We start from the raw sequence: 15,575 nt of genomic DNA on the forward strand, positions 1-15,575 counted from the left end.
ATTGAAAAGCTCATATCAAATTGCTTTTCAAAGTGGGTGTACCAATGTTCATTCCCATCTGCAAAGTAGAAAAGTACCATTTCCCCACATTATTTTCCAAGTGTCATATTTTTAGATATCAAAATTTTAGGCAATGTGATAGGTGAAAAAGGGTAGCTCATTATTATTTTCATTCTCTTGAGCATTAGTGATATTAAGCACCCCCTGATCTGTTTATTGGCCCTACATTTTAGTTATTTTCTAACTTCCTGGTTATATCTTTGCTCACTTTTCTTTTAGGTTGTTTTTCTCTCTATTGTTGATTTGTAGGTATTTAAAAAAAAACAGTTTTGATGTTTAAAAAAAACATTAATGATATTATTTGTCATTATTGGTCACAAATCTTTCTTTAGGTCTGTAGCTTGCTTGTAGTTTTATCTGTGGTGTCCTTTCTTGAACATATTTTTTTAAAAATGTGGATGTGGTCAAACTTATTAATCTTTTCTTCATGACTTTTATTTTTTATATAAAGAAGTTTCCATTCTTCTGAGGTGATAAAAACAAATTCCCCTTCTGAAAAAAAACTTACTTTTTTTTTTTTTTGTAGTGAGGGCTTTAAACCTTGTAGAACCTATATTTTGTAAATGTGAGCTAGAGAGCTAACCTTATTTTTTTCCATACAAAAATTGATTGTTCTAACCTTATTTGCTGATAGTCCCTCCTTATTACATGCTACCATTCGTGATTGTCCACTGTGAGCTAGGCTCTCTGTGAGGTAATTTATATGCCTTTTCTTGTCAACTTACCCTGGCAAGCGGAAAACCTAAGGCTCAAAAAATTTATCTAACACCCAAGGTCACACAGCTGGCCAGTGGTGGAGGCAGAATTTGAACTTGAATAGATATAGAGGTAGTTGAGAGGGGTGTTCAGCGACCTTGGTCTATTCAGGAAGACCATGGGCCTGGAGAATCCTTGGATCAGGGTTTCTCAACCTTAGTTCTATTGACCTTTAAAACCAGATGATTCTTTATACAGTTGCAGGGGCCGTCCTGTGCACTGTAGGTTGTTCAATAGCTTTTCTGGTTTCAATCCAGTAGCACCTTGCCACTGCTCCTTGCCGCCCTTGACCTCTGGCTGAGATACTGAAAACTGTCTCTAGGCATCGCCAAATAGTCCCTGGAGGATGAAATTGCTCCCTGTGAAGAGCCACTAATTTAGATAATAATTATTCTTAAGTGTCAATATCAATTATTAACCATCATTCATGCTAATGACATTGACACTAATTACCAACAGTGATTAATTGTAGTACGTATCCTTGTGCTGTTGCTTATTTGTAGCTGATGGATGGAAGGTTCTAGCTTTCTCTTTAAATTACACCTTCTCATTGTTCTGCTCTTCCACCTGTGAGTCCTCACTTGGCCTGCCCCTCCGGGAGCTCTGCTTCATCCTGAAGATGAGCTGGGCTATGTGTGTGCCACCTGTCTGCGCTGTTTTTATGGGCAAAGCACAGGAAAACCTTTGCGCGAGGGAAGGGGGTCTGGGGCTTGGGGTGGTTCATGTTTTCTTTTCAAAATATTTTTCTTCAACGCTGTTGGTGATGAATACAAGTGGAAAAACAAAGCCCTGCTGATGTAAAATGATTCCTCACTCTCCACGAGGCGGGGGTGAGGAGCCTTCATCATTCATGATTCGGGTCAGGCTGTAAATATGCCTGTTGTCACCAGCATCCAGCTGGGCAAGCTCTGGGAATGCGGACCTGTGCACAAACGTCAGGACCGAGCAGGGACAAGTGGCATCCAGGGCCCTGGAAGATACCACGTGCTTCCAAATCCCTAAAGGCTGTGAGAGGTCCAGTGGGACTTAGAACACTGTCTTTAGCTGGGCCAATTGGGATTCCGTATTTTAAAGTCTAAAACTATAATAAAAATGACCAAGTATCAGGTTCAAAATAATTTGAGCAGCTATGGTAGGTCCTCTAGTTTTTGCTATTGATAACGGTTGTCTTGCTTTATTCAGGGCAGTCTAGCTCCGTGAATCCCCTTGCAAACCTCCCGTTCAGGCTCATTTCCCTCTATTGCCATGAAGACTTCTGGAGACTCTAACAAGTTCTTATGTCAAGTCCAGGGCCTTGATGTCTGCAGACCCCACCTTGCCTTCCAGGCTGCCGTCCCTGCGGGGAAAGAAGCGAGGTCCTGCTGATAGGACACCTTCTTGGCCAGCCCATGCAGGGGCTTCATGATCTCGCTTCTTTTTCTCAGGTCATCCCTACTCTGCAACCCCCCCTGATACCCCCTAGCCCCACTGCGTCCCCATAGCCCTGAGCCCAACCTGCAGCCCTGTGGTTGAGGCTCAGGTCACCACCCAAACTGGTGGGCCCAGGTCTTCTTCTCTGAGTCTCCTTCATGGCGGGGGGAGGGGGAGGGCTCTCTCCACTGTGGGCCAGCAGAAGGCTGGGTTCAGAGAAGGAAATGGTAAAGAATAATGACCTGCCAGGGCAAGAAGTGTCCTGTGACTGTCACCTCTCTGGGCCCTTGCTTTCAGGACAGGCACGCAGGCAGATTTACAGACACAGTGGAAGGGGGCGGGGTGCTCAGCCCCTCCCTGTTGGGGACATGGAGGCCCACTTCGGGGCCAGGGCTGAGTTGGGCACGGTGTCCTGCAATCCTGTGAATATTTAGCTGGTTCTGTCCCCTTTGCTGGCTCCTGCCTATGTAAACAGCCACCAGAGTTGGGGAGGCAGAAGCCGGTGGCAGCGGCGGGGACAGGAGACCGTGGGGAGGGAAGAGGGCCGAGGCTCACAACGAGGATAGGACGGAAGGACGCTGACTGAGGGAGCCACCTCTGAGCCCCACCATGGACAGCAGGGCGTGGGGTGCCTTCATCCTCTGCTTGCTGAGCCCATTGCCAATTGTGAGTAGCAGACACAGACCCTCCTACCTCTCCTGCTGGGCTCCAGATCTGCGAGCCACAGGGCTATATGGGGGGTCTAGCTGGAGCCTGGTGGGGTCCCCACTGCTCTTCCCCAGCACAGGAGTTTCTTCCTATTAAGCAGGTTGCTGGCCATGGCTCAGAGACCCCCTGCCCCCTCTCCCCCCCTTCCCTCCTCCCCTCCCCTTCCTCCCTCCCCTTCCCCTTGCAGCTACTTGGCTCCGGGTAGCTCTGACTAGGAAAACCTGGCTAAGCTGAGTTAGCCTCCCCGTTGCTTCCCTCCAGGCCCTGTCTGGGCCCTCCGGGGGAGGCTGTTAGGGCCTCTCTGGCTCTGCTCGTGTCTCCCAAGTCTTCTCTGAGCTACAGGTCCCTAATTCTTCCACAAAATCTCTAGACCCCTCCCCATTCCCAGCATCCCAGGAGCCACATTTGGTTGCGGCCTCTTAAGAGGGTATGGCCGGGGACCCGGTAGGCCTGCGCAGTAAGTGGAGAACAGCTGCTCCCTTCCCGCATTTGGGGGACTGTTCCTCTCTTGATACGCCCGGGGCTGGAGGAGCTCTGGCAAACTGATGTGCTGGAGAGTGGGGTGCCGGTCGGGGCCCTCCCTGAACGTGCTGCAATTTCCCAGCATGTTCCAGGTATACCGCATAGCGATTTGACAAGTTTCTATGTTCTGCTGTGCTCTCCTCAAGTGTAGCTCCCATCTGTCACCCCACAACGCTAGTACAATACCCTCGACTTTATTCCCTGTGCTGTACCTTTCCTCCCTGTGCCTCTGCTTCACCTGTTTTGCCCTCCCCCGCCTTTTTTTTTTTTTTGCCATACAGGTAACTTCTTTTGCCTTCCCTTCTGCAGTGAAGGAGTCTTCTTCATCTCATCTGTGTGCACCCCACCATAACCACGCGTGCTCTCTCTCACCTCCCCATCAACCCCCCAGCCTCCCCCCGCCTCCCCTCTGCCTCCTACACATCTCCTTATCTGGCTCTGACATTCCTGCCTCCCTCTTATAAGGACCTCCTGTCCACCCAGATAAGCCAGGATAATCTCCCCATCAGAAGATCTTTAACTTAATAATCCCCAGCTACAAAATCCCTTTGGCCCTGCCAGAGAGCATGTTCGGTTTTCAGGGATTAGGATGTAGCCATTGCGTGTACGAGGGGCATTGTTCCGCCTACCAAGGTACTTTGTGCAGAATTGCATCCAGGGAGCAGGATGGGGGGAGGGGAGCAGGGATGGAGGAAAGGCCCCGCACAGATGAGTTGTGGGCTCAGCCAGCTCCAGGAGATCTTTGGAAGACTTGTGTTCAATGTGTCTCAGAACTTACTCCCATGAAATGAAATTGGGACGCATCTGTCCAAATGTCCATCTTTCTTTCCTTCCTCCCTCCCCCACTTCCTTCCTTCCTTCCTTCCTTCCTTCCTTCCTTCCTTCCTTCCCTCTTCCTTTCCCTCCTCCACCAAGTGCCTTTGCCAGTGCCATGAGCCAGGCCCTGTGCTTAGGAGCAGGGGCACAGAAATGCACCAGGCTTTGTCTCTGTCCTAAGGTCACTGGGACCAGAGAGCCCCGAAGGAGCAGACGATCAGCTTGGCCTATCCCCTTACCTCCTTCCCGCAGGTATCCAGCCATGTGCACCCAGAGTGCGACTTCATCACCCAACTGAGAGAGGATGAGAGGTCGTGTCTGCAAGCAGCAGAAGGGAAGCCCAACACCACCCTGGGTACGCCGCTTGGGAGGGAGGGGGTGGCTTCTCGATTCCTTTATCTCCTCCAGCCTCATCACTCCGAATGCCGGAGGGGCCCGTCCCCCCGAGTCTGCTCTGCTCCCATCTCTCTCTGCAGGCTGCCCGAGCACGTGGGATGGGCTGCTGTGCTGGCCGATGGCAGGCTCCGGCGAGTGGGTGACTCTCTCTTGCCCCGATTTCTTCTCCCACTTCAGCTCAGAGCCAGGTGAGTGTTCCGGGTGTGGTGGTAAGTGGGGGAGATGAGGTGGTTTCATCTGGTGATGCCAGAATATGGCAGGCACATCCCTGGCTTTGGGCGCAGTAGATCTGGATTTGAACACCAACTTCCCGTCTTCCCATGTGACCTTGGGCAACTCACTCAGCCTCCTGACCCTCAGCTTCCTGACCTGTGACCTGGGGAAAACAAGAACATTAACCTTATAGGGGGTGAGGATTGGTGGGCAGAGCATGGAAGTGCCGGACCCAGGCCCTGACCCCAAGTGAATGTTCTTTGGGTGTTAGCGGGAGGGCTGTCTATGGGGTGGAGGGGGCAGAAGCTATCTGACTGTTCAGGTGCTACTAGCTGCCTAGTGGGGGGAGGGAGGAAGGGCTGCACCTGGAACCCAGGACCCTGGAGGGAGGAATACCCCCTCTCTGCCAGTGGGAGGAGCTGTCTGCAGACCCTGCCAGTGTCACTGGATGGTCCACAACTCCCCCACCCGTCCTGGAGAGGGAGAAGGAGCGATAACCAGTTCTCTGTTCCCACCTCTGCATGCCTCCCAGGGGCTGTGAAGCGGGATTGCACTATCATGGGCTGGTCTGAGCCCTTCCCACCTTACCCTGTGGCCTGCCCTGTGCCCCTAGAGCTGCTGACGGAGGAGGTAAGAGGCTTCTGGCATCTTGGAGGAAAGGTCATCGCGGATGTTTGTAAGGATGGTGGCCTGCATAACTGGAGGGGTTACCATTTCCACTGTAGCTAGCAGGTTGGAATACTAATTGCAGAAGTTTCCAGAAGATGGTAGTGTCTGGAAAAAGAGGGCCCAGGTCTTTTGCTAATTGCCCAAGGGTGACACGTGGGCCATGTGGGCCATGGTGCTGGGAAAGAGGGGAGGCAGAGGGCAGGGTGGGAGTTGTGCTGGCTGCCTTCTCCTTGGCATGCCCTCTCTGTGCCCAGGCCTCCAGGGCAGGAGTTTTGAGTGGTTCCAGGGAAACAGAGGCTCCTAGTGGTCCTGGGCACGTTCCTTCCCTTCTCTGGTCCTCAGTCCGTGGAGTGGTGTGCACGCCCTGCACTTCCAAATTGAGCAGGGCCTTTGCAAAGTGCTTCTGTACCCCCAGTCCCGTATCTCTTTCCCCTCAGCCCTGCAAGGCAAGGCATGAGTCTGACCATTTTTCCGATGAAAAAACAGACAGAGTTTGGTGATTGCCTGCATCCCTCAGGGGTCCGCGATCCCCTCCCTCAGGCTGCACCCTCCATCTCCATCTCAGGGTGGGGGTAGGGTGCCCAGGCTGGACTTTGATGGATCCAAATACTTGGTCATAGAAAGAACTTTTCCCTGTGGCTATTGCTGGCTGCACCCTTTCTTTGGGGGACGTTGTGTGCCCAAGATGGTGAGGCAGTAGGATGTCAGTAAACAAGGCCCATTTCCTTGTGAGCTTTTCTCATTCCTCAATGAATGAAGACTATACCAATGAATGAAGCTGTAATTTCTCTGCTGTCTGTCCCACCCCAGGAACAGTGAGAGTCAATCTTCTCCCTGTCCCCTCCCTCACCACCCCCCCACCGCCACCGCCCACCAGCAGGTCAGGTGCGAGACAGGCTGTAAGCAAACACTTCTGTTCCTGAGGGAGCTTGCCATGGTTCCCACGGGTGCCCCTGGCCCCAGATGGGGAGTTCTGGGGTAGAACTGAGAGCCTTCGCCTGCTCCGTCATCAAGCCTCCCCTTCCCCAAAGTGCAGCCACTGAGACTTTCTCTGTCTCTACCCTCCCAGAAATCCTACTTCTCCACAGTGAAGATCATCTACACCCTGGGCCATAGTATCTCCGTCGTGACCCTCTCCGTGGCCATTGCCATCCTGGTTGCTCTCAGGTTTGCCGTCCTCTTCGCCTGCTCGAGAACCTTCGCTGCCTCCTTATTGCCCACAGCACTAAGCCTGATTCCTTGCCTGGATGTTCCGGAGGTTCCCGGATCTAGGCACCATGGCCATTCCTGGCTTTTCCTTTCCTTTCCCCAGCATGTCCTCTTTCCACCCCTTGCAATCCAGGACTCCCTGCCATCTCTACACCTTTGCTCATGTGGAACTTACTCGATTGGCTTGGAATGCCCAGTTCCTTTGTTCTTGATATACTGATGTCTGTCAAAATTCGAAGCCCAAGTCCCATTTGCTTTAAGAATCCTCTTTGCCTCTCCCCATGATACCCTTCTTGACAATCCCAACCCTTTGACCATTGCCCCTCTTGAGACCCCCCCAACTTCAGAGTCTGAGCCCCACAACATGGCTTGTGCTGTTGTCTGTCTCATGGGGCTGTGCCTCATCTCTCTGAGCACGTAGGAGGCTCCCCTGGGCAGCACCCTGCCCTTTCTGCCTCTGTCCCCCGCCTCTGAGCTCCCCAGAGGCAGGGGCTGGTCCTCTCTGTCTTCTCGCCCATGCTGAGCCTGGGGCAGTGGCTGGTCAGCTGTCCTGCATGGCTACACCTGAAGCTCCAAGTGCAGCCCGGTCTGACTTGAGTCAGTTCGGTTTGCCTCCCACCATGCTCACCGTCCTCCCTCCCCGCTCCTCCAGGAGGCTGCACTGTCCCCGGAACTATATCCACACCCAGCTGTTTGTCACCTTCATCCTCAAGGCAGGTGCTGTGTTCCTGAAGGACGCCACCCTCTTCCACGGGGAGAACACAGATCACTGCAGCTTCTCCACGGTAACAGCTCTGGCTGGAGGGCCCCGGGGTGGGTTGGGGGGAAGGAAGGCTGCATTAGAGACAGAGATGGGCCCGTCCAGTCCTGGGGGCTGACCCTGGGGCCCTGCAATTGTCAGTTACAGGACAGGAAACACCCTCTCCCTTCCCACTCCTCCCCAGAGTCAGGTCCTAAATCCCCATGCCAGTTCTTGGATCCTGGGGCCGATCCATGTCATTTCCATATCCCACGTTCCCCTTCCCGTTCCTTATTCTGTACTCCAACCTAGCCCACACTTCGCCCCAGCAGTCTTTGCATTTCCTACCTCCCTGAACATGCCAGCCTGTCTGTGGCTGGGTGTGGGTGTGTGCGGGGGTGAGGCAGAGCTGGGTCCCTCCCTCAAGAAGCACCCAAGGGGCCTAGGGGACAGAATGTACCAGGTTATGGGACCACTGAGTGGGGGAGGGAGTGTTGAGAACTGGGCTTCAGGGAGCAGGTGGCTTTGGAGCTGGGAGGGGGTGAGAGGGAGGGAGGACACGTTAAATGGAGGGACCAGGGTGAACAGACTCTCACAGACAGGAAAACATGAAGCATGTCCAAGAACCAGAGAAGGCATAGGGGGACAGGAAGGTGGGAGAAGCAGAGGAGAATGAAAATAAAAGACAGCTGGGGGCAACGTGGAGGCCCTGCACTCTCCAGGCACACTAAAACTGTGCTGGATATGGACAGATACACAGGCGGACAAATCAACAATGACCTTAATGAACAAATGAAAGAAATAATAATAATGATACATATTGAGCACTTACGTGGCGGCATTGCACTAAACGCTTTGCATATATTACCACCTTTTATTTCCTACGTGTATTTTCATTTTAGTCCCGTTTGTACGTGAGTGGGCCTGGGGCCAAGCTCAGGCCACCTGAGCTCAGAGGTGGTGCTCCTCACCCCCGACCGATGAGCAAGTCTTGCGGTGAATGAGCGAATGCAGGGTGAGGGCCCGTATGTTTGCAGAAATGAATGGGGATCCATATCCACAGCTCTGGGGATGGACATGGGGTCAGGAAGGACTGAATGCAAGTGAAAATAGTAGCAATTCATATGCAGAGTTTCCGTCCAATCCTCATGATGAGGCCATGTGAAAGGTATTGGAAGTATTTCCTTTGACAGATGAAAAGGTGAGGTCTGGGAGGTTACCCAGCTAATACCTGCTAAATGTGAACGCAGATCCCAAATCTGCGCTCTTAACCACCACATTATTCTACTACGGCCCCTCTGGGGCAGCCCAGGGTGGAGGGGCCTGGGTCGGGTAGGGGCCCCAGTGGGTGTCCAGCTCTGAAGAAGCCAGGCCCCCGGCCCACAGGTTCTGTGCAAGGTCTCTGTGGCCTCCTCCCATTTCGCCACCATGACCAACTTCAGCTGGCTGTTGGTGGAAGCCGTGTACCTGACCTGCCTCTTGGCCTCCAAGTCGCCCAGCACAAGGCGAGCCTTCTGGTGGCTGGTTCTTGCCGGCTGGGGTGAGCACCGAGGCTGGGTAGGGCACCAGGGACTAGGGGAGGGCTGGGAATGCACAGGGAGCTCACCCAAAGGTCCCTTCAGCTCACTGATGATGACACAAGGCCCGGGGGGGAAGGGACAGCAGCCTGTAGTCCTCCAGCTTCCGGGTCCCACCTTCCCGGTGCCCCATGTGGCTGGCAGTGGCCGTGGCAGGTAGGGACAGATCTCTGAGCCGAGGATGCAGACCCCTTACTTGTGTGTCCTCTGTACCCCCACAGGGCTTCCTCTGCTCTTCACTGGCCTGTGGGTGTGTTGCAAGGTGGCCTTTGAGGATGTGGTGTGAGTCTGGGGGGCTACCTCATCCCACGGTGCTGGGTCCCCCTGGGGTGTGGGCTGGACAATCAAGCAGTGTGGCGGTCCTCCAAGCTGGAGAGAGGAGGGGGAGACCCCAGTCCTGCCTTCAGGGAACTCCCAGGCTCGGGCGCAAGATGGGAAGGCCACTGCGGACAGCATGGAAGGGGCAGGACCTGGGGTGGGAGGGGCCCTCAGATTCTCAGGGTGCTGGGTTTAGGGAGAGGTGAGGGTTGGGGACACAGTAAATAGGGGCCTCCTGGAACAGGGGAGGTTTTGGGGCCAGCAAGAAGCAGCTAGGTGGAGAGAGAGAGAGAGGGTAAGCCTAGCATGGATTGACGCGTCCCTTTGGAAGGGGGTCCCACTGGCTGAGAGAGGAGATAAGGCTAGGTGGGCATTTTTGGTGCCCCCATCAGTCCCGGCCTGTCCTTTCCTTAGGTGCTGGGACCTGGATGACAGCTCCCCTTACTGGTGGATCATCAAAGGGCCCATCGTCCTCTCTGTTGGGGTCAGTCCCTGGGGCAAGCGCCCTCTGCTTTATTCTCCCTGGGTCGGCCGAGGGGGTTTTGGGCAGGAAACATGACTCCTGGCTGGGAGTCAGGATACCGGGGTTCTTCAGCCTGGCTCTGCCAGCTTCTCTGTGAGGCCCTCTCTGGCCCTCAGTGTTGGTAAAACTAGGGGGGTGGTCTCCATAGTACTTGGGAGCCTTCTAGCTCAGAGTTGTGATGTGTCTGGTGCCTGACTGTAGATCATGTGCCACCGCAGTGAGGCTGGTGTGGGGGCAGTGGAAGGAGGGCGGTAGCTGAACCCACCCCCGGCTGCCATGCTGAAAACAGGGCAGCCGGGACTGGTTTGCGTGGCCTTGGGGAATATGCGCTTGCCCCCAATTTTACCAAAAGTGGGGGACACCTACTTTGTGTCAGAGTAGACCCTGGGAGGCACTGGAGGCAGCATGACAAGGCCTGACCCCCCCCACCCTTTATTCCAGGGGCTGGAGAGGGAGGGGGACTCTGAGCCCCTGAGCCCCTGAGTTCCACATGGGACCCCCCAGTCTCCAGGATACAAGTTCTAGAGCAATGACCTATACAGCCCTCTACCTGCACATCCCCTCTGTCTCAAGGATTTGGGGTTTCTAATTCCCAAAGAGGCCCCGACCCAGGCCACCAGGGCCACTCCTGACTCTTGCCTTTTACCTTCCCGCATCTCTATTTCCAGGTGAATTTTGGGCTTTTTCTCAATATTATCCGCATCCTGCTGAGGAAACTGGAGCCGGCTCAGGGCAGCCTCCACACCAAGTCTCAGTACTGGTAATGTGTGTGCACACGTATGTGCATTCGGGGACACTGGGGACATAACCGGAGTGGGAGTCAGTGTGGTTCTGTTTCATTCACTCTCCTGAACCGTCCTCCTCCCTTAGCTTCCAGGGAGAGAGTAGATCTGGTCCCTGCCCTCTAGGAGATTCCCCCCAACCCCCAAGTGGGGACGATGGAGGCTCCAAATATCCAGTTACCAGGCCAAACGGACTGATGAGTGCTGGGGTCCATTTCTGTGGGATCCTGAGGAAGGAGAACTTTTCTAGATGAGGGGATGGGAGTGAGGTTTGGTTAGGGAAGACTTCCTGGGGGAGGTGGTCTTTGAACTAGACTTTGATGCATAGATGTTGACTAGAAAAAATTGAGCATTTGGCAGTGAGAACAGCAAGATCCATGGTCCCGAAGTAAAGAAGCCCTGCATTGTACCACACTGTGTTTGGGGAGGCTGGTGTTCTCCAGGGTCCCTGGTGCAGAGAGTCTGTATGGGGAACTGATGGAAAGTGGGAGTGTGCAGGGGACATGTGGGAGTTTCTAATTCCAGCCTTGGGTGCCTAGGGCTTGTCTTCCCCTGCAGGCGTCTCTCTAAATCAACGCTTCTCCTCATCCCACTGTTTGGAATTCACTATGTCATCTTCAACTTTCTGCCTGACAGTGCTGGCCTGGGCATCCGCCTCCCCCTGGAGTTGGGACTGGGCTCCTTCCAGGTGAGGGCCCCCACAGGGACTCTTCCCACCAAGTCCTTGGGCAGGAGGGAGGCAGTGCTGCCCACAGGTTTGGTTGAGTTCATGGTAGGTTGAGGGTTACGAGGCTGGTTATTCTTTCTTTCATCCATCTATCTTTCTATGCATTCAACTTTCCCTGAACCCATCTACTCATCCATTTACCCATCCATCCACTGATCATCCATCCATCCTCCATCTATCTATCCATCTATCCATCCACCTACCTATTTACCCATGCATCTATCATCCACTCATCTGTCCATCCCTCATTTACTGAGCATCTCTTTTGTGCCAGGATCTGTGCTCAATACTGGGAGCTGCAGAAATAAAGAAAATCAGAGAAACAGGATCAACAGTACAGCCTTAGCAGGCTTGTTGTGATGATTACATGAAACAATGTGCCTGGCACCTCCTTCCCTTTCCCCAAAGACGTGGCCCAGGCCACAGCCTGCGGGTAGGTGGAGGAAAAGATAGTAGAAAGATGGTGGACATCTTATGGCCAGGCCATTGTATTCTGATGTGGTCCTTTCTCTTTGGCCCCACAGGGCTTCATCGTTGCCATCCTGTATTGCTTCCTCAACCAAGAGGTATATAACTCTCCAAGCTATCCTTAGTCATTGAGTCTTCCCTCCCACCAGACCTAAGGCCACTTCTCTTCTTCCCAGGCCCTGTAAATTCCAGCTCAAACTGAACCTTGACTCCTATGATTCTTTGGGAAGCTTAGTCTGCCCTGAGCTTCTAGATCAAGCTGAACCTGATTGCTTCCTGTTAATGACCTTTATCCATCCCTCCTCTGGGCTGGACTAAATATACTATCCATTCAGGACCAGGGATGGTCTAAAAGGATCCCCCAGTTCTGTGCTCCTAAAACTGAACAAAAGTGAGAGTGGAGGAGGGAATAAGCCAGCTCTAGGAGAGACAGAGAAAACAGAGACAGAGGAACTGAAAAAGTCAGGGCAGACATAAAGGGGACTAGGAAAACAGAGTCAGGTGCAGCAGCAGAGACTACGATGGAGAACAGAGCCAGGGATCTGGAGAGAAAGCACCTGGAAGAGAGGGCCTTATGAAAAGAACAGACCAAACAGAGGAGGACACACCCATGACTAGACAGATAGTGCCGATATGCTTGTAGAAATATGGAAAGATGGCAGAGAGAGGAAAATGAAAACATCCCACCCAGGAGGCACCTTACACCTGTCCCTTGGGACAGACTAGCTTTGTGGGAGAGGTGGGAGAATTTAGCTTAGTGCCCTGGACCCCAGGCCCTGCTGCTGTGTGCACGGCAGAGTGATGGGCTCCCTCTTCTGGCATGGATTTGCCGTGGGCTCTGATCTGCCGAAGACCTGGGTGCACGTGCCATCTGTCAGCTGTGAAATGGCGCTCGCCCCTCTCCTGCCACCTCTGTCCCTGACTGGCTCCCACTCCGCTGACTCTTCACTCCCACCCCAGCCACCCTGAGTCTCACACGGCCTTACCAGGTGTCTGGGTGCACACACAGGATTGCAGTATCTGTTTGTAGTGGCTGTTGGGTCCTGTAGGCATTGACAGGGGTGAGGAACAGCCCTGGCTGAGGCTGGGGGGACCTGGGAAAGAGGCTTCCATGGAGAGCTGTGAAGGGATCCGTCCCGGGAAATCATATTGAAGACCAGATAGTTGTATAACTCTGGTGATGGGGAGTTTACTACTCATAAATAGCTCTTCTGTTGTTAAGCACCTGTGGGGAAGCTCACCTTTACGTTGAACAGAAATCTGTCTCCCTTTTGTCTTTCACTATAGCCCAAGTTCAGCTGTTGGGAGGGGGGGTGGTCACAGCCTCTCAGCTCCCTCTGACCCCAACAGCCCCTTGGAGATGTGACAATTCAGATTCCCCTGTCCTCCCCCACCCCCACCCAGGTGCTTTTCTTTCAGGAATCCCAGTCCCCTCACCTGCAGCTCCTTAGACAGGGTTCCGTCTTCTCTCCCTTTAGGTCATATCCTCTGGACAGGTTCCCAGTGGCCATAGTTCAGTTCAGTGAGCAGGGAAGGACTGAATCCCAGAGCAGGGGATGGGAAGTACTCAGGGAGGACAGTGTGGTTAGTTGGCCAGAAATGGAAGAAAGCACCCATAGAAAATGTCTTTAACCGGACTCACATAAAGGCAGTGCTAAAAGTTAGAGAAAAGAGCTAAAGGGAATGGCCAGGAATACTCACAGGAAGGAGGAAGTAGTATCTTCCAGAGATAATACTTAGTGGTAGCTACGGCCAATCATGGCTTCTCCTCTCCCAGGAGTCCATGTCTATGTCTCTCCTGTGTGGGCTCTCCCTATACCCTGGAGTGGAGCACAGAAGTAGAAGTGGGACCTTCCTAACATCTTCTCCCTTGCCCCTGGAGGTGAGGACTGAGATCTCGCGGAGGTGGCATGGCCATGACCCTGAGCTGCTGCCCGCCCGGAGGGCCCGCACCAAGTGGACAATGCCTTCCCCCTCTGGGGTGAGGGTGTTGACGTCTGCCTGCTAGGCTGGCCACATCACGTGACTGGAGCCCACACCTGAACTTGGGCAGCTCCAGTGGGCCCACCACCCTCTGCAGGAGCAAGAGGGACCAGCGCCCCGGAGAGCCCTCAGGCCACACCTCCGCCGCAGCTGCTGCCCCGCCCTGGGCAGGGGCAACCCTTTCACCCTGTCCTGCACCTGTCCCGCACCTGACCCTGGGTTCCTGAGTGTCTACCTCTGACCTCCTCGGTTGCTCTGCCTCCATTCTCCTGTTCCTCCTCCTGGACTCTGGGCCATAGCCAAAGGCCAGAGGAGCCAATAAACTTATAAACGAATAGATACGGAGTTTGAGTGAATACACATGCCCCAAGGGGAGGGACCTACAGCCTTGATTTGATCTCTGGTGCACAAATGCCTTTATCATTCCTCTGCTGTGTTCCATCCCCATTATTAGTCTGCGCAAGAATCCTCCTGCTTAGTTTGTTCTTAAGATGTATTCTTTTTTTTTTTTTTTAAGATTTTATTTATTTATTTGACAGAGACACAGCAAGAGAGGGAACACAAGCAGGGGGAGTGGGTGAGGGAGAAGCAGGCTTCCCAAGGAGCAAGGAGCCCGATGCGGGACTTAATCCCAGGACCCTGGGATCATGACCTGAGCCGAAGGCAGACGCTTAACGACTGAACCACCCAGGCGCCCCTCTTAAGACGTGTTCTCTCTTGTCTCTATCTCTAATCCCATCCCTCTCCTCCCATAGGCAAACATCCCAATGTGTTTAATGTGAATATTTGTGTTTCTGTGTGTTCTTGCAAAATAGGTAGTATTTCGTGTGTGTCTGTACTTTCGATTTACAGAAATTTTGTTGGTTATATGCTCCATCCTGCTTCTAACATTTTCCCCTCAGCGTTCTGCTTTGAAGACATCCACCCGTGTTGCCGTGTGCTCATCTGGTCTCTTGTTTTGACTGCCATCTGGTGCCACATGGTGTCATCGCCCACGTCTGACCCGTCCTGTCTCCCCCTCTCCCCCGCAGGTGAATATTCACGCACTTGTCCCCTCATGCACCTGTCCAAGTGAGCCTTTCTCCAGGACACAGACCCGGGAGCAAAAGTGCCGGGTCATCTCATATGCCTTTTCTTCTGTGATGAGGCACTGCCAGATTGTGCTCCAGAATGCTTGCAAAATCTGCACTCCCACCAGCAGCTCCACCAACACTTGGCATTACCCAGCTTTTTAATGTTTGCAAGTCAAATGGGTGTAAAGTGACATTTCATTGTTGTTTCAGTTTGCATTTCTCTGATAACTAATGAGTGTGAGCATCTCTTCCAGTGCCTGTTAGCCTTTTGGGTTTGTTCTTCTGGAAATCGCTTGGGTCCCTTACCCTATTTTTCTCCGGCATGGAGATTTCCCAATTCTAGGTCTTTCCCTTATGTTCTCTCCATTGTGTGCCTTCCTGTGTCCTTACTGCCTGCTGCCCCCAACTCGGGTGAGGGCCCCTGATGTAATGCATCATCACGGTCAGTCCTTCCCCCACCCTAATCCTTGGCGGCAGGGAGGAGAATGAGAACTGGGTGCTGTCCCTGGGAATGTGTTTGTAGACTGATGGGAGATTTGAGTGCAGAGAACAGGCAGAAATGGACCCTGCAGATCAGGATGAAATCGTTCCCATTCTTGGTCAGCCCACAGCAGATCTGTGGTGTG

General features: G+C 53.2%; 1 protein-coding gene across 1 annotated transcript; it reads left to right on the forward strand.

The window, feature by feature from the left end:
• The first annotated feature begins 2,835 nt into the window (after positions 1–2,835).
• On the forward strand, positions 2,836–13,901 carry GHRHR (growth hormone releasing hormone receptor). Its single transcript, XM_021689739.1, has 13 exons — positions 2,836–2,892; positions 4,525–4,627; positions 4,749–4,856; positions 5,414–5,511; positions 6,620–6,717; positions 7,412–7,544; positions 8,885–9,038; positions 9,297–9,357; positions 9,808–9,877; positions 10,585–10,676; positions 11,257–11,386; positions 11,950–11,991; positions 13,776–13,901. Exons 1-13 carry the CDS (start codon positions 2,836–2,838, stop codon positions 13,899–13,901), a joined length of 1,272 nt encoding a protein of 423 aa, XP_021545414.1.
• Positions 13,902–15,575: the final 1,674 nt, after the last annotated feature.

This window comes from Neomonachus schauinslandi, chromosome 12 (genome assembly GCF_002201575.2).
Source record: "Neomonachus schauinslandi chromosome 12, ASM220157v2, whole genome shotgun sequence".
NCBI lineage: Eukaryota > Metazoa > Chordata > Mammalia > Carnivora > Phocidae > Neomonachus > Neomonachus schauinslandi.